Here is a 22331-nt window from a genome sequence, read left to right on the forward strand (position 1 = left end):
GGAGTCAATTGAACGATAATATTGGAGAACACTACAGACTGAGAGGTGGTCTGGAAGTTGCGACCGGGTGAATAAATTGACTTACTCTAGGTGTGGGACTCCCTGCTGTTACAGATATTTAGGAACTGGTCACCCAAATAGCATCTCGCCATACCTCTGCACATTGAATTATAAAGTTTGCATGCTATACACTACGTTACGTTAAGTTAGAAGAGATACAGAAGAAGTGGTCGGTAACATTGACCGTGGGCTTGGGGCTCCGTAGAATGGACGTTAAATCCTTAAGAAATCCCGTAAATTTTTGTCTGTTTTGAAGCAGAGTGAAGGCTCGGGTAAGTTTGGAGAAGTTACGGTGACCGGTTGTAGGAAACGGTCTTTACGAAGGATGGCATGTTAATGAGGAGGAAGGGGATCTGTTCACTAGACAACTGTCTGACAATTAAGAATTTTAGTGCGTGCATTGGGAGGAAAACAAGGTAAGGAGAAGAAAAGGAAAAGAAAAGAATGCATTAGGCAGCTTCAGGTGAGAACTTGCTGGGTCAGAATAGAAAGGACACTTTGCAGTATCAGTTGCAGGAATAGAGGGGCGCGTATCAGTAGAGCATTTGATGCAACAAAGTTACGTAAAGGTTTGCCAATTAGTAATTTTTTTTTTTTTTTTTTTTCAGAAATCATGCAACCCATTATAGCAAGTTCCGCTACTAATTTGATACTGTGGGGTGACCACAGTTGAGAGCATAGTCCAAATGGCTGAGGATAAATGTCTTCCATAGAACCATCATATTTTCTTGGTCCCTTGTTCTGAAAGTTCTCAGAATCCATCCGGTCATTTGCTAGTACATTACTACCATCATGGTGATTAGTATATGAAACGAGGCGTTGTTGCTCATGTCACTCTCAAGATCACGCACCGTATTTGATTCTGTGATTGTCATTCCTTTTGGTCCCAAGTATCTTTGTGGCGGCGTGTTAGCGCAAGCCGGCTGAGAGCTTGGGGTTTGGAATTTTCTTACATCAAATTGCATGCTGTTTTCTTCAACTCATATATATATGGCATCTAGGACTTTCTGTAGAATATTACCGTGTTTCCCCGAAAATAAGACCTTCTCCGAAAATAAGCCCTACCATGTTTTTTTTAGGATGTTTTTAATATAGGCCCTACCTCGAAAATAATACCTAGTCGAAAGTGCATCAACTTGTTAGCAAGCCCATGTGATGTTTGCAAAATAAACCAACTACCGCAGCTTGGCTAAAGTCAGCACTAAGCGCACATGCACGGAGTTGACTCCCTTGGCTTGACTCCATTGTCCCCCAGGCAAGATGAGTGAAAAAAGAAAGAGTTATTCCGTGGAGTACAAGAAAGAGGCGGGCTTTTTAAGTTACACTTCGGTACATGTGCTTTTACGGAATAATATTCAGCACTGAATATATTCTAATTATTCATAGGATCTTTATGATTTGACGGGCAACATTTTTTTATGTAGTGTTTTTGGTACCGAAACACTTGAATACTTGTATATTTTGTGTTATAGAACAGATAAAAAATTTTGTATTCGAAGTTATTTCATGTAAAAAAATTGTCGTATTTCGGTAATTTCAACCAATCACTGACGTCTATTGAGGTGAAAACAATTACGCCGTGGAATGTAAACAACGGTGTTACGGGATTTTTTCCCTTGAATAAAATTAGTGCCGTTGTTTGTCAACAAAAACTATCCGTTGTCAACAACAACTATCAGCGGTATATATTTCGTTTGTCACTGTTATTTATGACATCGTTCGTGCGTTTGTACTGGTTTTAGCTTTAGGGTTTTAGGTTTAGGGTTCGGGTTTTAGAGTTAGGGTTAGTTTTAGGATTACGGTTAGGGTTATGATTATTTTTGCCATAACCTTAACTCTAACCCTATAACTCATAACCATAGCCCTATCCCTAACCCTAACCCCAACCCTAACCCTAAAACCCGAACCCTAAACCTAAAACCCTAAACCCTTACTAGGGAATAATGATATAATTAAACAAGCAATAACACACTTGACACCGAACAGCACTAACTGTATTCAGTTGAATAGACGTCAGTGATTGGTTGAAATTACAGAAATACGACAACTTTAACATGAAATAACTTGCGATGTACAATTTTTTGTTAAGAAGGTTAAGAGAAGAAGTTGTTTTATATGACACATTCTACCAGTGTCCCAAGTTTGAAAGTGTTTCGTTAAGAAAACAAGTGTTGCCCGTCAAATCATAAAGATCCTATTCATAATATAGTATTAGGATAAAAACTTTATAAGAATTTATCAAGTAGTTAGCGTGAAAAAACCTCATAAGGAAAAAACCCCATCATTTAACTTTAAAAGCCCGCCTCTTTCATGGGTATATAAGGATGAATAATCGTCTATGTACTGTTGAATACATCAGGGTATGTTGATTTTTGTTTATTTTTATGTATCTTGACCATACGTGTATTGATGAATAAAAGATGCAGTTTACTGCATAGTTTGCTGCATTAATTATGAAACCATTGGTTTACCGTTAAGTTAAAAGTTTTTAGGAGGTTAGCTTTGAAAGTTGCATTCCCTTGCGATCGGTAAAAATGTGCTTATTTTGGTAGTTTTGACTTATGGAGTCCCTCTAAGCGTGAGACATTATTGTATAGTAATGCCCTTATATAAATTAAATTATATATATTTATGGGAAAAAATGATGGGTTTTTTTTTTCCTTATGAGGTTTTTTCACGCTAACTACTTGATAAATTCTTGTAAAGTTTTTATCCTAATACTACATATTATATATATATATATATATATATATATATATATATATATATATATATATATATATATATATATATATATATATATATGTAAGGAACGACCGTGCGAACTCAAAAAGGAGGAATGGTGACGGATGGTAAAACAGAGGACTCCTTTTATTTAAACGTGTCACACGGTCGAACACACAATTATATATCAAATGATGATATACAAAATATGTTATGCGACGATAACATAGATGACCAGTAATGAAAGACCACAACCGTATAAGATGAATAACAGAGATATTTATTATGGCGTTAAAGTGTATGTCTGTGTGAGAGTGTGAATGCGACATATAAGAACATAATCAAAGACAGGCCGTCATACAAAGAAAAGTGTGTATGTGAGTGATACATGTATGTGTATGTGAGTTATTACAGCAAATAGAAAGAGTCAATAACACGTGAGCAATTATACCAGTTCTTTAGTACACTATAGGAAAAGTTCTGTATGTGAAGTTGGGGAGGCTGAGTGTGGCAGAGCTGATCACTAGTTGTGATGTCGTGGCATCGATGCCGGGCCGTGATTCTTGTTATACAGATGTTCGTCGCTGGCTGAGAACTCTTGTCTGTTTATTTATCGTGGTGAAGCTGAGTCACCTAACAGAATCGAAGAGAGAGATGTGCCGCGGAGGTTTGGTTTGGTGTACATAGTAAGTCGTGTTGACGCTGGTGGTGATTGAGGCTGCTTGGTAGTAGTCGTAGAAACGTGTTGCTGATGTGGCGACGGCGGTGGTCATCGTTGGCTGGACGAAGCTGTTGAAGTGGTCGCTGGCTAATTGTTGCTGCTGCTGTCGTGTGGTACACGGAACAGTCTCTATAGAGAAACTGGACCGAGACAAATTTGTTGGGTATGAGTTGATCTATTTAAGGCGAATTATTGGCTCCCGAATGCTTCAGTTTAATACTCTATCACGTGACCTTATTAGGGGCTATGATTGGTCAGTTTGCGTTCTGGCGAGAACGGTTCGAAGAAGTTGCCGATTCGAATAATAATCAGTCACGTGATGACAAGGAATGGGTTCTCTACTACGCTCGCATTTATTTATATTTAAATGAGAAGATTATATGTAATGGCGATAGTAGTTTGTATCTAATGGCGGGAGGTAGTTTCACTACATATATATATATATATATATATATATATATATATATATATATATATATATGTGTGTGTGTAAATACATTTGTGTGTGTGTGTGTGTGTGTGCGCGCACACACACACACACACGAAATTGGTTGACTTGATATTTCGAACTTTGATCATGGTCAAGTTTGAGACATTGAAGTTCTTTATCGTAAACTTTCAGTAGTGACACATAACCGATAAGATGTTCGGAGAAGTTTAGGTACGATTACGGATGTAGAAATGGCTGTGTGATTAAAGATTTCGTTTCGAAACGACGAGGTTTCGGGTTCAGTTTCAATACGCATTAGCTTGGAAAAATTGTCTTCTACTTGACTTAGGACCCGGCTTTGTCATGAGCCCTAGGACTCATAAGGCTGGAATTTAGCCTGTATAGGTGACTATGATTTCAACACTCCTCTTGCACGTGACACCAGCCTGTCGCAAAGTTTACTTCCCAGCTATTACTGGAACTCATTTACAACCGAGTGGGATGAAACAACGTAAAAAAAAAACTGTTTTGCTGAAGAACACAACGCACTGGCCTGGGAGTCGAAACCATGATCTCATGATCATGAGTGCAACATCTTAACCACTAGACATGCACCCGAGCCAGCAACTTGTGGATGTAATTTGTGGCCCCAGTATGGATGGGGTGAAGAGAGAGAAAGAAAGAGAGAGAAGGAGAGAGAGAGAGAGAGAGAGAGAGAGACAGACAGACAGACAGACAGACAGACAGACAGACAGTGTGGTTTACTTCACGGGTTCCGACGAGGGAAACTTGGATTAAGTTGGGAGAGTATCCACATCAAGTAAACTTTTGGCTCAAGTGTTGAGTAAAATGCTACTCAACACGAAACGTAAATATTGATATATTCTCCATGATAACACTGTGTAACACGATTTTTGTCCTTGAGTAGCAACTGTTATTTCCTATTTGCTTACCGCTAGAAAGTATGAAAAATGGCTAATATTTTCTTCAAACTTTGTTTTTGTTATATTTATTCAAACCCCGAAGAATCTCCCTTTAAAAGCATGGCTATAATGCTCCCTCTGCTCATAATTAGAGACACACATATTATTAGCCACTAAGAGACATGCTCAAGTGTTTAAGGTCAAGCAACTGACATGTAAATCTATGGTATTGAGCAGAATATTTTTCTATGATATTCTGCTTCAGCCACTCAACGCTGAATCTGTCCGAAATGTAATGGAAAATAGGCCAGTTTTAAAACATTGATGTCCAGGTCACAAAAGCAAAGTTTGAAGTCATTTCCTTTGATTTCTAGATAGAGGCAAATATGAATTAACACGTACTGACCCAAGACAAATGAATATATAAAAGTTTTGCTATGCAGTGTAATTTGAGAATTGTTCCGTTTTGGCTTAACAATTCATAATAGGCAACACCCTTCATACCCAACAAAACACAGAGCAAATCTCTTTTTGATGCAGACTTTGCTTGGGGGTGGATTCTCCCTTTTTATTGGATGCTAGTCATTGTCGTTTTCGCTGGATATGATTATAGTGAGCTCACTTTCCATCACTTGAGCCGGGTCTACCTAAGAAAGGTCGATAGCAACTCTACTCTTCAAGAACAAGCAGAAGGCAAGTCTTTGATCAAGCTCAAAAGTAGTCAGACAATGAATACTCTGTTGCGGTTTGTTACTCTTTTACTTGTTTCAGTCATTTGACTGCGGCCATATTGAAGTACCACCTTTTAGTCGAAGAAATCGACCCAGGACTTATTCTTTGTAGGTCTGTTTTGCCAAACCGCTACGTTACGGGGACGTGAACACACAAACAGCGGTTGTCAAACGATAGTGAGGAGGACAAACAAACACAAAAACACACACATATATACAAATACACACGACGGGATTCTTTCAGTTTCCGTTTGCCAAATCCACTCACAAGGCTTTGATCGGCCCGAGGCTATAGAAGAAGACACTTGCCCAAGATGGCACGCAGTGGGACTGAACCCGGATCCATGCGGTTGGGAAGCAGGCTTCTTACCACATAGCCACGCCTGCGCCTATCATTGTCAAAGTCGATGGTGTTGCTATAATAGTTTGAGATAAAGCTGGCTGCATATATTACAACAAAAGCCAACCCGGGAACATTTAGCAACAGATTTTATTAAAGGAAGGGGATCTTTTTGGTTTGACGGGCAACATTTTTCATTAATGTTTTATGTAGTGTTTTTGGTACCGAAACACTTTCAAACTTCGTATACTTGTATATTTTGTATTATAGAACAGATAAAAAATTTTGTATTCGAAGTTATTTCATGTAAAAAGTTGTCGTATTTCGGTAATTTCAACCAATCACTGACGTCTATTGAGGTGAAAACAATTAATGGCGTGGAATGTAAACAACGGTGTCATGGGATCTTTTCCCTTGAATAAAATTAGTGCCGTTGTTTGTCAACAACAACTACCCGTGTTACTCTTATTTATGACATCGTTCGTGCGTTTGTACTGGTTTTAGCTTTAGGGTTTTAGGGTTCGGGTTTTAGAGTTAGGGTTAGTTTTTGCCATAACCTCACTCATAACCCTAACCCTAACCCTAAAACTCATAACCATAACCCTAACCTTAACCCTAAAACCCTAACTCTAAAACCCGAACCCTAAAACCCTAAACCCTTACTAGGGAATAATGATATAATTAAACAGGGAATAACACTCTTGACACCGGTAAAAATTATTGTTTATAAAAAGAGCACTAACTGTATTCAGCTGAATAGACGTCAGTGATTGGTTGAAATTACAGAAATACGACAACTTTAACATGAAATAACTTATTAAGAACTAATTTTTGTTAAGAAGGCTAAGAGAAAAAAGATGTTTTATATGACACATTCTACCAGTGTCCCAAGTTTGAAAGTGTTTCGTTAAGAAAACAAGTGTTGCCCGTCAAACCAAAAAGATCCAAGGAAGGCTAAGCATATATATTAATACATACATAAATTATTGAATCCTCACTGGTAACGAGACCAGGATGTAGGGATTGACTTAACTGTAATTGCTCGGCAACTTGTTATCTAGAAAGCAAGATACAAAAAAGATATGAGTCAACCGAAATTTGTTAAGGTTCCTTTCTTGTTTGTCGCGGGAGCCGAGGTCTGTCCTGCTTGAAATGCCAACAGCGCTCTACCATGATTTAGTTTAGAAAACTGCTTAACTAATGAAAAAGGGCGCGAATCTCAAGAATATTTGAAATGATGTTTATGATATAGTTTCAAACTGATTGATCGATTTTTAGGTTGTACACGTGGAAATGATGTAGTTCATTCATGACAGCAAATTTGTGTTTGAGGTTCAAATTCCTATAGACACATTGACCACGTTTAGATACACTTTTCCTAGTTCATGGAAGCGTTTTATGATCGAAATGTGACTTGAACTGAACTTTTTAATTCTTGTGCGGTTTGCTGGGGATTTTCCCCAACAACGATTTTCAAAAGCTCAGAATGAACAGAAGTTGGTCGTCCAGATTGAGGCGAATCTGCGAGAGAAAAATTATTCCCAGGCGAAACTTGCCAGACCTTCATGGGCATGTCCGGACACTTAAAGCTTCATTTTCATAGGCAAAAGAAATATTTCTTGCCGCTTTTATTGCTTAAGAAACCCTTTTGAGTTAATGCAGCATGCAGTATCTGATATGAAATAATTTTAACAAGGTAAAATCGATACGAATGTAACCACTATGATATAAACTAATCTCCAAAGAAAGATAAAAACCCATTAAAGTGTAAAAGTATTTAAAAAGTGATCATGTCAAAAATGCGATAGGATCTTTTTTTCCAATTTAATATTCTATTTTTGTATTTATTTGTTAAACGCGTCCGTGATTCGATATTTGTGTAAACAATATGTTTATCAAATAAAATATATTTTTGGTTAACCAGGGATTGAACGGTGAATGCATATTTTTTCATTTTCAGAACAAATCGAGATGTGTTAATTACACAATTTGGCCTGAAAACGTAATTATATTATTTGTGTAAAGTATATAAGGTTTCCGATACATGTACATGAGCTGATTCACTAATGATCTTTCTTTGTTTTACGTCATTATTTAAGAAATATTTCAGTGTATGATTCCAATGAGAAAATCCTGGAAATGCGAACCTATGGCCCCCTCCCCAAGAAAATGTTTCTTCGATTATTTAAAACTAGCAGCTAAGCCCGGTTTCACCCGGTCAGAGAACGACGCGAAGAGAGAAACGAAGACATAAAAAAGAGGAAGAAGTGGATACGAAGTGGTGTTTGGGCGACAGATCTTGGTAGAAAAAAAAGAATGTCATGGTGAGTTAGTAAGGAATGCAAAGCAAAACTGGACTTATGTGGGCTGGCAGGACGATGAAAAAATTGCGGAGTTGAAATTGGAGCAGTTGAAGTTGCCGTTGTTATCATTGGAGTGCCTCTTGGTAGACAACATTCTTCGTCCTTCCCTCGGGTGCACAAATAGAAAGACCATGGGGACAGCCAACGTACAGTTGTGCGTGTGAGAATACTTGCTCTGTCAGATTCAAACCAACCGCTTGCACTGATTGTCCCTGCGCCTTGTTGATTGTGATGGGAAAGCAGAGTTTGATGGGAAATTGCATCTGTTTAAACTTGTAGGTCGTATCGGAGTGGGTAAGGGACATGGGAGTTATAAGTATGTCTTAGCCAGCGGCCGGTTCATTCAAGATTGTTGCCTACAGAATTCGGGAGCACAATTTTTTGATAATCATCCGCTTACCATTGCACATTATTGCAGCATCTAAATTCCTTAGCAGCATGATTGGCGCGCCAACTTTCAGATGCAGTTCGTGAGATGGTAATTCTGTGGGTCCCCCCTTTTGTCAGATTTGTCATGGGCTGGCCGGTCTATCTCAGATACATGGGAAGCTGGATTAAATTTTTCATCAATACAGGGGAGCCGAAATAAATTTTTTCAATCTCCAAGGGAAGCCAAATCGCGAAAAAGGTTGAGAAATGCTGATCTATAACGATGGTTTTTATTTAGGCACATCGTAAAAGTTATTATAATGAATTGCTTAATATAAAGAAAAGTATGTTTTTTCAAGCAAATACAGTTAGAAAAAATATTTACCATTTCAAGTCATCACTAAAAACAAAGCTCATCAATTTTTGAATGAAATAATAATTTTATTCTTTTATTCTAAGTTGTAAATTTTGCCCGAGAAATAAAGCAAATAATCACCAAATGCATTGTTGAAAATCTGCAACTCGATAGAAAATATCTCCGAATTGATTAGAAATACATAAATGTAATACTAACAATGTTTTTGAGATTCCGGTTCGAATGACATGAGTGTTTTTGTTTCACTTTTGACACGTAATACTTAAATAGTGGAGGAGATATGATGTTGCTGTGGGCTGGAAGTATGCAAGAAGTTAAAAAAATTTTTTGACTAAAACACAACCGGGAACCTAAGTAAGGCATGTGTAAAATTTGAATGAAATTAGTTGTGTAGTTCTGGACACACACAGACATACATTCTCAATTTTATATATATATAGATGTTGCACTGATATTTGGTGTAATTAAAAGCCATTTTGGAGTTGACGCCTATTTTTATACATAAATTTGTTTAGCCCCTGATCAATCTGGACCTAGACGGCCTATGATCAGAAATATTCTAGCAGTGATTATTTCGTAATTTCCCAAGAACATTGCACCCGGCGTCACATTATTTAATTAATCTTGCCTGTCTTCTGTATTAGCGTATGATTTGAAAGATTTTTATCTGCTATGTTTGGCAGGTCGAATGACCGCGTGGAAATTGCGGTTAATATCCAGTTTAGAGTTGTAATAATATAAGAGTAAATTGTGCTCGAAGTAACGATAATGAAATCCCCTAATTTCATAAATACAAAATATAAAAGAGAAATTTCATAAATATGTGCATAAATGGAATCAGGTGTTTGATACAGTAGAGAGGAAAACAGGAAAATGCTGTCTGATGAGACCCTCGATCGTACATAAGAAACACTTTGGCTCATTATAACGCAATGAACATTACCAGGGACTCATCTGATATCCGATGAGTAGGCTTCCAATGTTAATTTCGGCTATATATATTAAAATTTTTGTTTATCCGTCGATGTGAGCATCCATACACAGATTATTGAAGGCCGGTGAATACCCTCCAAGAAACAAACTCAATGCTGAACGAGTGACGCTTTATTAACATTCTGTCCATATGATGAGCATATATGACAAGATAGGTTCAGTGGTCGCGAAAAAGCTATATGCACGTTCTATGCATCGTTTTTTGTTATATAAATTTAATGAAATAGTGGGATTTCACTGCTATCACATAATTTACTTCCTCTTTTTTATGGACACTAACTGCATGTTAACTGAAATTCCCTAGTGGATTTAAATTCGTTGTGCTTTGGTGGCAGACAAGTCACCGACCAATATAGCTGTAGGAGTATGTTTCAGGAGTTTAATATATTATGAGAGAGAGAAAGAGAGAGAGAGGGAGAGAGTTAAAGCGGCGAGGTGACAGAATCGTTAGCTCGCCAGGAAACTGCTCAGCAGTATGCAAAATTTTTTTCCTACCAGAGTTCCAGAAACCAGTAATGAACTCATTTGTATACAGCCAACCAGAGCTCACCTTGGCCTTGTTGTCAAGTTAACAAACACACTCTACCAAGTAAACTCAAGACGAAGGACGGTGTTGTAAGTCGACCGATCGCCAAGTTATGCCTGATTTTAGAAGGAGACAAATAATTAGACAGATTTGCATCTGTACTTATTATCGGATTTTGTTAGGGCCCCATATGGTAAAGATGTGGATGGGAAAAATGTGGGTAGAGGGTGATGTGCTAGCAACCTTCTCCCCATAGAGTTATAGGAAAGTGGGTTATACATCATTAAATGTATACCTGACTTTCCTATATAAAATTAAGAAATTAACGGAACGCTGAACTCCAGACTATCAACTTAAACAACATTTATTCAGGTGATAAATATATACATATTTAGCTCTTGTTCTTTGAGACGTCTTCTGTGTGTGTGAGCATGGTTGTTGGGACGTTGGTATGTAGATGTGAGCGAGCTGTCGAGCGTAAGTTCGAAAGATGGAGAGAGACAGCTAAACACGTCCAATGCTCAATCGCTGGCCAGCAAGAAAGAGACAGATCAAAGCGGGAAAGCTTGGTATGTTGAATTCCACGCATGCGTGAGACTACGCATGCGCACGGCGTTACTACAGGGCTCCTCTTGCCAGTGTGGAACGCACGATAATATTTTTTTTTTGTTGGAACGCCTGAGGCAAGATGGCCACTGAAAACCACCCACAAGATGTAGCACAAACACACAAAGAAAAATGAAAGAAATGAAATGTACACTCGTGTGATACATGCATGCAATGTACAAATTGAAGGAATGAAAGAAAAACATGCAATATGGGCAGTAAATGCCACCTAGTAAAAAACAAATGAGACAATGTCTGTACTCAGGAAGTCGTGGTCAGTTGGCAGAGCTATAGTTGAGCGTCGGATGCCAGTTGTGACCGGTTACCTGGTACGGAATATTCTATAAAAGTTACACAAGGAAATTTGGTCTGTTGATCGTGAGTGGAAACATTCACTCTAACAGAGTCGATAAAACCGAGTGTGTTGATATTGGTGTGTCCCTGGTGGTGGGGTTGTTGGCGCACGACATTGTGGTAGACAGTACATTGATGGTGAAGACGTCGGCGCAGGAACTGTAATATAGCTGTGTTCTGTATTTGTGGTGGTAATGATGTCCTGTTGAAACTTGGCGACGTCGGGGAAATGCTTGTAGTTGGTAGTAGTAGTTGTTGTCGCCACGGTGGTAATCTTGGTTGAACGAAGCTGGTGGCGAAGAGGTCGCTCGGTGATGTTGGTGTTTGAAGAGATGCGCTTTTACAGACGGTCGACAGACAAATCTCTGTACGACCATTAGCGAAAACCTCGAAGAAAAATTTTCTTAACCCAAGATGAAAAAAAAACGACCGTGCGAACTCAAAAAGGAGAAATGCTTGTGTATGTGTAGAAATCATGTTGATGATATTGGCGAATCTTGTCGTTCGTAGTTAAAGTCGTGTTGACTATGGTGGCGAATGCTGTCATGAATTCGGAGCTGCGAGCGAAAATGAACAAAAGATCTCGATGCAAATAAAAATAAGCCAGTAACTCTTCCATTCTCCGGCCGAGAGAAACGGAGAGGTGTGAAATATGCTGAACTGAGAACAAGTAAACATCAATAAATGTTATGTACTCACTGAAATGTAACTGTGCATTTTTACTGCTATTTTCAGCAAGTAGAGGACGCTGTGTAAGAATGAATTGACGTCTCGTGAAACATGTAGGAAATTGCTCAAAAGTTGTTAGGATGAAATAACCGTGAAGTTTTTTGTGTGAAAAACCACAAAAGGTCTTAGCAATAAAGAAGTTTTTGGGTATAGGCTCTAGAAGTCATTGACAAAATGAGAAACTTTAAGGTAGAAAAAATTTTCTTAGCTTTTCACTTGTGTTTGATGAGAATGTAGAGGCAATCCTGATGTTGAACGTACAAAGTAAACAACAGGACAAATAACTACGCAGAGGCAGCCATGGTTGAAACAAGAACAAGAACAACAAGCGTTCTTAAAAAAGAAAAGAAGCATGGGTTATTCCTTACCCAAGTGACCTCATCTTATCGCTCATCACTTGTTATGCGCTCATAAATTAGTTTGATAGTTGAGCCTTGATTGGCTGTATGCAAATGAGTTCATAACTGGGGCCCGGAACTCTCGTGGGAAATTTTTTTTTCGCTAGCAGCGGTATTTCGTCCGCCCTTATGTTGTGAGTTTAAATTCCGTCGAGGTCAACTTTGCCTTTCATCCTTTCAGGGTCGATAAAATAAGTACTAGTTGACCATTGGGGTCGATGTACTCCACTTACTTCTTTCCCCGAAATTGCTGGCCTTGTACCAAAATTTGAAACCAATATATCATGAGAGTTACTACTTTCCCTAACTGAATGAGGTTCACACACACACACACCGTTTTTAGGAAAGCATGAATCCGGAGAAGAAGCACACTCTAAGAAGTAGAGCGGTCTATATTTTTTTCTGGTGAAGGCCGGTTTATGGGGTTACCCTGAGTTTCCCGTCCATAAAGGGTTTAACTTCATAGCGTATTGTCAGACCCCAAGACCTGATGGCCTAAGACCTCTTTAAAGAGAATATGTATGTATATATATATATATGTATATATATATATATATATATATAATGCAAGAGAGTTAGGGGTTGAGGATTCAGCCCACTAAGGGATAGTATCTATCCAATATACTGCTGGGAGGGTACCCAATTATTGTTACACTAGTGTTATACCAAGTGTAATAAGTGGGTGCGGGTAAAAGGGGGGTTATTTTACCCTAAATTTATATAGCAATAAGAAAATGGAGAAGAATATATATATATATATATATATATATATATATATATATATATATATATATATATATATACACATATACATATGTATGAGTATACACACAGACATGATGGGCTTCTATACAGTTTCCATCCACTAAATTCCACTCGTGGTTTTAGTCACCTCAACGCTATGGTAGAAAATACTCGCCCAAAATATTGTATAGTGGGATTTGTACCGCATACTACTTCATAGCGGAACAAAACTAACCATACAGTATTGCCCACATACATATTTGACTGAAAGCTGTATTTTATTGACCCCAGGGGGATGAAAGTAATGGCAGGTCTCAGACAATCTTGAATTCAGAATGGAAAGGGCCTTAAACAAATTCTGCAAGGAATTATCCGATGCCTTAACGATTCTGCAAATACCCCAGTACAACATTGTTTCATCGGGGCTGTTGACATGAATGGTCAGTTCCGGCGATTTTTCATTGCAATTAGATAAGGATTTCTAATTTTTGTAGAAGGCTACAAATTTGTAAGAGTGGAACATATATTACGTTAAATCAACACTCATACGACTGCTTAGTTTATCGATACCGAAGAAATAAACGATGAAGTCTTAAGTTGCCAGTAATAATTCCTTTCACATCTAAGATAACCAGCACTTTATTCTATCGAGCCAGTGTTACGTGCACAGGTGACCACGAAAGATTTGAACGCAGAATATAAAGGGCCGTAACTAAATACAGCATGAATTTTATATATGCCAATCCATCGGATTACGGCGAAATTTGTTTGTGCTTAAATAATGATTGCTTACGTTGTTACTAGGCCATGAATATTTACGAATTTCTGTACACCCGAATCAACTGGACCGAATGTAGTCCATTAGTGTCATTTATTTTATCAAGAGCCAGAGAAATGCAAAGAAAAAGTAGCTGGATGTAGTAAAAATCAACGCTAAAAGGAGTTATCTGTCCTTGGTAATAGAGACCATACTCTCACTAACATTGATCAAGCGAGAAGTTTCATCGTCGTGCTAAAAGAGGGCGCTTTGATAGAGCCTAGCAAAGCTGAGCGTGTTTATGAGATATCTTGAATGGTTTATGCATCAGTGTGTAATTAGCCATACAGTTAGCGGCGGCAACAGTAGTAGTACTGGTAGTATTAGTAAAAATCGTCGGAATCAGGAGGGACGTTATTATTATAAACTCTTTTCACCTTTCATAACTCTAACATATTCTTGAATAAATAGTTCGTTACCCTTCCTATCTTTCCTGTTTGATAGCAGGAGTAACAATAGAAATAATAATAACAATCAATTAATAGTGTTAGTAATAAATATCTTCTCGGTAATCACTTCGCAACGATTCCCCGTTAATAAAACCGAAACCCCGTTAGAATACCTACCTCCTCCTACTAACTAAACCAACAAGAAAATCAGCAGCAGTAGTGGCAATATTACGAACCAGTAGTAGCAGCAGTTTTGGTGACGAGTGGGGAATAACGGACGAAAAATCTAGCCGTCATCACCTGTCAATAATAAGAAAGTACCCCTGCCTATACGCAAGACATCCGCAGATTCTTCGTCCTCTGCTCTGACATTTTTCAATCCTCATCTCTGTTTCGTTATCTTAAGTTTTTCTCCCCATTTTACCACCACGGATCTCTCAACGCTAACCAACATCATGGATCCTCAGACATTCTTGAACATCGCTCAAACGGTCACCAAGCTGAAAATGTACCCGTATTTCGACATAGCACATTACACGATGATGTGCTTGTCTGTTCGCGAGGACACCCCAAACCAGGATTCAGGTAAGGACAGTGTGTGTGTGTGTGTGTGTATATATATATATATATATATATATATATATATATATATATATACATATAGCAAATAATTATTTTGTCACAACTTATATAGTTTATTAAATTTTTTTTTAATTTAAATCTTGATGAAATAATTTTTAGTTCATTATGATGAAAAACGTGGTTATGGTGGGAACCGAACACGATTGCTTAAGCATAAGACTAATTAATTTCTTGTGATAAATGCCTACTTATTCGACTCAATATGCATCACTGGTGCTCGTTTTACCGATCTCATTTGACATTAAGAGCAAGTCTATAATAATAATAGCCGACATGCTGTGAAAGAGACTAGTTTCTCTTTCAGTTTCAAAAATCAGTGGGGGAGTGTGAGGTGGTTTTAATGAAGAATTTTTATTCATAGTATTTTTTGCAGTGCTTTCAAATTAATGTGATTTCAGTTATGACATTAATTGCGATTGAGAGCCTGTGTTTAATATTTCCTGTTTTGTTTCAGAGAGATTTCTCAGGTGTTGTTCCTGAATTTCTTTGCCTGTTTCAATTATATAATTAACGTGTGTGTATATATGTGTATATGCGTGTGCGTGTATATATATATATATATATGTGTGTGTGTGAATATGTATGTGTGTATATATATGTGTGTGTGTGTGTGTGTGTATATATATATATATATATATATATATATGTATATGTATATATATAAGCTTCATTATATTCAGGCTGGTGAGGAGGTGAGCCGGATAAGCAGAACCTTCGAAGAGAGTGCCTTCTATTAGTTTACGTTCTGATTTCGAATCACACTGACGTCGATGTTGCCCTAAAATAATTAATTAAATTTTTTTTTTCATATGTATTATTACAATCTAGTTCTAGAATAAATCTAATTGCAGCTTTGTGCCTAAAAGTAGTAATGACTGCGTGATGGCATTAAGGCACCGTGGTGGCAGAATCGTTAGCATGCCGGATAAAATGCTAGGCGGAGTTTCGTCCGGCTTTACAATTTGAGTTCAAATTCCGCCGATATCGAATTTGCTTTTCATCCTTTCAGTGTCGATAAGTAACAGTCAAATTCTAGGGTCGATGAAATCGTCTAGCATCCTCCTCCCACCTCAATTTCAGATCAAGAACAATATATATGTATTTTCTAATATTATACAAAATCCGTGTTTAAAAAAATCTACCACACGTAGGGTATATATACCATGTTCATATGTATGCAGTTTATGTAAGTTTACAAATGTACAACGTTTACAATGTGTGTGTGCGCATGCATGAGTTTATATATTTCGAGATATTTTGATATATTTTCTCCTTTTTTGTCTTGGAAGACAATTCATTTTAATGTTACACTTTTCCATTCTGCTTCAAGTGTTTCAGTATTCTTTCGAAGAATCTTTATTGTGCTCCCCCATATATATATATATATATATATATATATATATATATCGTTGCTATTGTCGTAGGTCCAAAACGTTGCTTTTTCAGAAAGTACTTTCACCATTCCATAACAAAATCGTTGTACTACACTTTGACAAATGTTGATATCTTAGCATCTGAAGCAGCTGGTGATACGATAGACCAAAAGAACCGGCTATTGCAAGCAAAAATAAATGAAAAAAAGCATTCGGCCAAATTTGGACATACGATAGTTTTACACAAAAGCAAAGATATATGTGTATATATATATATATATATATATATATATATATATATATATATATATATATAATAGTGCACATTTAAAAACAAGAGAAAACTACCTTCAACAGGCAGTTTTATCTAGCTATCTATCTATCTATCTCTCTCTCTCTATATATATAACACTTTTTTCATGTTTCGTTTTTTATTCTCTCAACATTCGTTCTGTTTCAAAATGAAAAAGAGCAAAAGAAGAAAAATTCTGACATTTCTTTAATATCAAGCTCAACGGACATCTTAAGACGTTTCGTGTAACATTATATATATATATATATATATATATATATATATATATATATACACACACACAAGCACTCCATGCACCATCTCCCTCCTGTGTGTAAAGAGAGAGGAACCTTTTTTGGGCATCTTCTTCATGAAAATTCTGTTTATCATCTACTTGTTTCGGGGGGAAACCTTTTCATACAAGTGACGTATATTTGCTCTGTGTGTATATGTGTATGTATGTATTTTGGTATATGTAAGCGAGATGAAAATGTTAAGACGACAAAGAATATTGCTAATCATACTGGCCTTTTCTATATAAGAATTTCTGATTATTCTTTGAAATAAACTGAATTCTCATAGGGTTACAGTGTTTTATTTACTTCAAATATATGTCAAGGTAAGGAATAGACATTCTTTTACTTGGAGTGTGTGTGTAATTACACTCGCACGTCTGATTTACACAAAATATACCCTGCCATGCTTTACGTTAAGATGCTTCATATACAAGTTTACTTTGGCCACCCTGCATCCATTTACACTAATATACATTCACTTTAAGTACATATGTGGGTTGTTGTCCGACAGTACACTACTGCTAGGTACATTTAATACAAAATAAGTGTTACATAGCAGCAGAAAAACTTTCCATTATCGCTCTTCTTCGTCTGATATGATCTTTCACCAACAAGCATACACGTCACAATTTTACCATTTTGTAAAACATCTAAAATTTCCAGCACATGGAGACCGTTATTAATACTACTGTATCTATCAAAACCTTTACTATAACAATTATAAAATCGATCATCTATGTTGATCAAAATCAATTTAATAATTGAATATTCCAAAGAACTTGTTGAAAAACATTTAACAACTATGATTTGCGATATTAATGTATTAAAATGTCTGCTGGTGGAAATAATAGAACTTAATAAGAAAAATATTTTTCTGACGAAGCACATTATTAAACTCTGTACGAATATATCCTGCAGTATATTGCTGCTATTTATTGTAAGTCGATCCCATCTGCTTTATTTGAAATAACGAAGTACATGAGTATAGGGACACCCATCTCCCGCGCCAACGAGAGGAAAATCTGTATTAAAAACAGCAACCAGACTCCCTTAAATATATACCCTATCATTTTCAGAAAAAGTTGTAATGTTCATAGTTGTAACGTCTTTAATGATATACTTACTCAAACAGAATAGATCTGGTATTTAATACCCGATCTGTTTGCAAATCTACTGACTGTGCCATCACCCGTTCCGTTCTGACTCACTTGAATGATATCAATGCTATATTGGGCTATCTGACGATACTAGTTATTGTACCTTGTAATTTCAGTGTTAAGTGTCTAGAGTTCGACCCCACGTTGGAATCATTTCACTTCCCTCTGCCGCAGAGAAATGCATGAACGTCACAAAATTTTATTAATTTGTTTCCTGTTGGTTTTGAATGAAACCTTGATGCTTGTATATAGAACAATAAAAGAGAAGCTATGGTAATTTCTTTTGACGAAATACAATGCCAATCTGGTTTAACTAAGTTCAGCCACCGCATCTTTTGGCATTTGTTTAATCGAACTACCCGGGAGGATTTTATCTTTGGATACCGACCGTATAAAGCATTCAAGTTGTTTGTCTTTGCCCTAAGAGCAACAAGAGCAGCAGCAACAGTAACTTATAAATGTCACACTAATAACTAGAAACCTCAGCATCTTTGTATGGGCAGTCTATCGCCTTCCCACTCATACCTATTGCCTCTTTATTTTTTTCGTTAATTTCAAAGCTCCTTTCTCCACCCGTCTTTCTTTTGTTGTATGAAAAGAATCGTTCAATCTAGTATGTAGCTATAATAGTATCTGAAGCGGCAATGATGGTGGTGGTAGTGGGGTTGTTTCCGTAACACACACATTATGCGTATATAATTATATTTCATATATACAATATGTGAGTGATCATAAATTATATACATGCACACGTATTTAATCAAATACAATAAGACGTGTGTGTGTGTGTATAGTCACGGACTCTGGAGAGGAATTTTTTCGAGGGCTACAAAGTTAATTTCTAACCCTCTTTTCGTTGTAAATGTTTTCAGAATATACATTTTCTGGGATCCCAAAGAATGTCCCTATATCCCTTCATTCATTGATTCAGATGTGCGTGTATCTGTATATTTTGGTATGTATGCATGCGTGTCTTGCACACGTGTATAATTATATATATATTACACATTCACATATCAGAGACGCACAGAAAGGAACATCATGCACACATTCACATAGATGTTCTCTGCTGCTGCTCTTTGTTCCACATCCAGCTGCTGTGTGTCAAGAAGGGAGAGGGAGTCAAGCTGACGCTGAATAATTAATACATGATACTTTTCTTGTACGACGGGGGGAGGGAAAGCCTTGTGTATTATCCGTTCTCTTTCATCCAAGTTTCATTGTTCGAAGACTTCGCCTGTATAAATCTCAATTGCTTGTATTGGCATGTATGGAATAGCGCCTGTTGGTATGTAGTCGCTCATTTGAGACTACATTTCTCTTGCAATGTCTTCATATTCATGCAGAAAAGGGAATATTGCTTTTCCCCTCCGAGCCCCACTGCAATCTAGGAATGTTGGGAACAAAAGAACAGATTAGTTGAGAAGAACGCAACACAAACGAGGGCATACCCACGTGTCCTATCCCGATTGTGTGACCTCGTAATTTTCAGAAAAATAGATATTTTTGATTAAAAAATTTTTTTTTACAAATACCTTTCAGATGGCGTAGATTATGATTATATCGGAATTTAATGTAAAAAAAGAAAAAAGGGAAACTTTTGGGCGCGCACACATACATGCTGATACATATGATAACTTGAAATAAAAAAATAATCAGTATGTAAGTGTGCGCACCCACCAATTTTTTTTTTTCTAACATCAAATATAATCGTAATCAACACCATCTGAAAGGTATTTGGAGAACATTTCATTAAAAGACATCTATTTTTCTGAAAGTTATGAGATGGGACACACTTGTGTTGGTATGATGACCAAACGAAATCTTGTTTAGTCTCAGGTCAACTCTGATAAGATCGGACTAAACGTTAAAGGTATTTTAGCTGTGGTCTTCCTATCTTTTATTCAGACATACCCCTATCTAAGACTGCATTCATACAACGTTTCTGCTTTTTGAAGATGGCTTGGTCGCTTTTTCCGCCAGGTTGAGTCGCTACTTAGAGCAGCTCCCTCGTGTATCTGGCGACATAACAGTAAGTGATTTTAGATACGAAACCACAAATTTAGTGAGACGAGGAAGAACTTGATTGTATACTCTTTCCCCAATATAGAAGCTTGGGTTGGCTTGAGTACAGGGAAGTCACACACAATACACAAATATTAATTGTGACATTTTCTCTGACATCCGATTTCTAATACATGACAAAACTACAGGGAGTGATCGATTGTATATAGGCGCCTGTGTTTATTGGTGGGAGGAATGCGAGATTATTGTCTACAGACAGACCAGAAATGTGGCAAGAACGCTTGCCATAAAATGGACAACCTCTAAAGGCCCGGTAGTGGTGAGTGTTAAATTAAGTGACAACTGCAGTCTATTCCACAAACTCCCACTTAGTTTCCAATTACCTAATTCTACTGAAAAGGTTTGGGTCGCCCTCAGGGCTTATCTCAATCTCTGCCGTTGGCTTATTTCCCTTAATTCAGTTATTAAGGAAACTAGCTTAAAGCGCTGCGCTGGCAGAACTGGTAGCACGGCAGAGAAAGTGCTTACTTAGTAGCATTTCGTCTGTTTTATGGTCAGAGCTCAAATTTCGTCGAGGTTGATTTTGCCTTTCATCCTTTCGGGACGATAAAATACGTACCAGTTGAGCACCAGCATCGATGTGATAGACTTCTCCCTCCCCTTAAAAATTGTTGGCCCTGTGCCAAAATTTGAAACCATTAAGGAAACGAACTGGTACATTGGTAGCGTGTCAGATAAATTGTTTAGAGGTATATCATATCTTCTCTTTACGTTTTGAATTCAAATCCCACAGCAAGATCAACTTGCCTTTCATCCTTTTCGGCGTTGATAAAATACATACCAGTTGAGCACTGGGGTTGATGTACTCGACTAAACCTCATCCACTAAAATTACTGGGCTTGTACCTAGATTTGAAACCAGCAAAGGCGGCGAGCTAGCAAACTTGTTAGTGTCGGACAATGCCTAGCAGCATTTTTCCCGAATTAGCTGAGTTCAAATGGTGCCTGTGCTTATCGTAGAAAGAATTACTCTTTATTCTTTTACTCGTTTCAGTCATGTGACTGCGGCCATGCTGGAGCACCACCTTTAGTCGAACAAATCGATCCCAGGACTTATTCTTTGTAGGCCTAGTACTTATTCTATCGGTCTCTTGCCGATCTGTTACGTTACGGGGACGTAAACACACCAACATTGGTTGTCAGGCGATGGTGAGTGGGGGACACAAATACATACACACACACACACATATATAGGACAGGCTTCTTTCAGTTTCCGTCAACCAAATCCACTCACAAGGCTTTGGTCGGCCCGAGGAAATAGTAGAAGACACTGGCAGTGGGACTGAACTCGGAACCATGTGGTTGGGAAGCAAGCTTCGTACCACAGCCACTCTTGCGCCTATTCTGTGTAACAATTTTTTTTATTTATATTACCTTTGGTTAGTAAGTGTTATTTCTTTCTTGATTCTATCTAGAATTCAAAGGAAATGATATGATCCCTTCAAACTTTGCTTTTGTAATCTGGGCATCAATGTTTTGAAACTGACCTATTTTCAGAAAAATTCGGGGTCGAGTTGCTGAAGCAGAAATATCGTTATAGTAAATATTCTGCTCAATATCATAGATTTGCTTGACTTTAACCACTTAAGCATGTCTCTTAGTGGCCGATAATATATGCATCTCTGATCATTAACAGGAGTAGTGGGGGAGCTTCATAGCCATATGTTGAGAGGTATTCTTTGAGGTTTGAATAAATGTAAGAAAAGCAGAGTTTGAAGGAAATGTGGCAAGAACGCTTGCCATAAAGTCGACAATTTTCATACTTTCTAGGGGTAAGTAAATAGGAAATAACTGTTGCTAGCCAAAGTCAGAAAACGTGTTACATGGTGTTATTATTGCTATTATTCACATTACTGCTCGCTAAAATTTATTCGTAAACTTGTTTCTATATGTA

General features: G+C 37.4%; 1 protein-coding gene across 1 annotated transcript in view; it reads left to right on the top strand.

Moving 5' to 3' along the window:
- The first annotated feature begins 14376 nt into the window (after positions 1-14376).
- The window catches only part of LOC106872408 (trimeric intracellular cation channel type 1B.1), a 46937-nt gene continuing 38982 nt past the window's right edge, over positions 14377-22331 (top strand). Inside the window, exon 1 of the mRNA XM_014919405.3 lies at positions 14377-15178. Within this exon, the coding sequence (XP_014774891.1) occupies positions 15049-15178 (130 nt within the window). The 5' untranslated portion in view covers positions 14377-15048. The remainder of the gene's footprint in view (positions 15179-22331) is intronic.

Source organism: Octopus bimaculoides, chromosome 8, assembly GCF_046866305.1.
Source record: "Octopus bimaculoides isolate indiv1 chromosome 8, ASM4686630v1, whole genome shotgun sequence".
In the NCBI taxonomy this organism is placed as follows: Eukaryota; Metazoa; Mollusca; class Cephalopoda; order Octopoda; family Octopodidae; genus Octopus; species Octopus bimaculoides.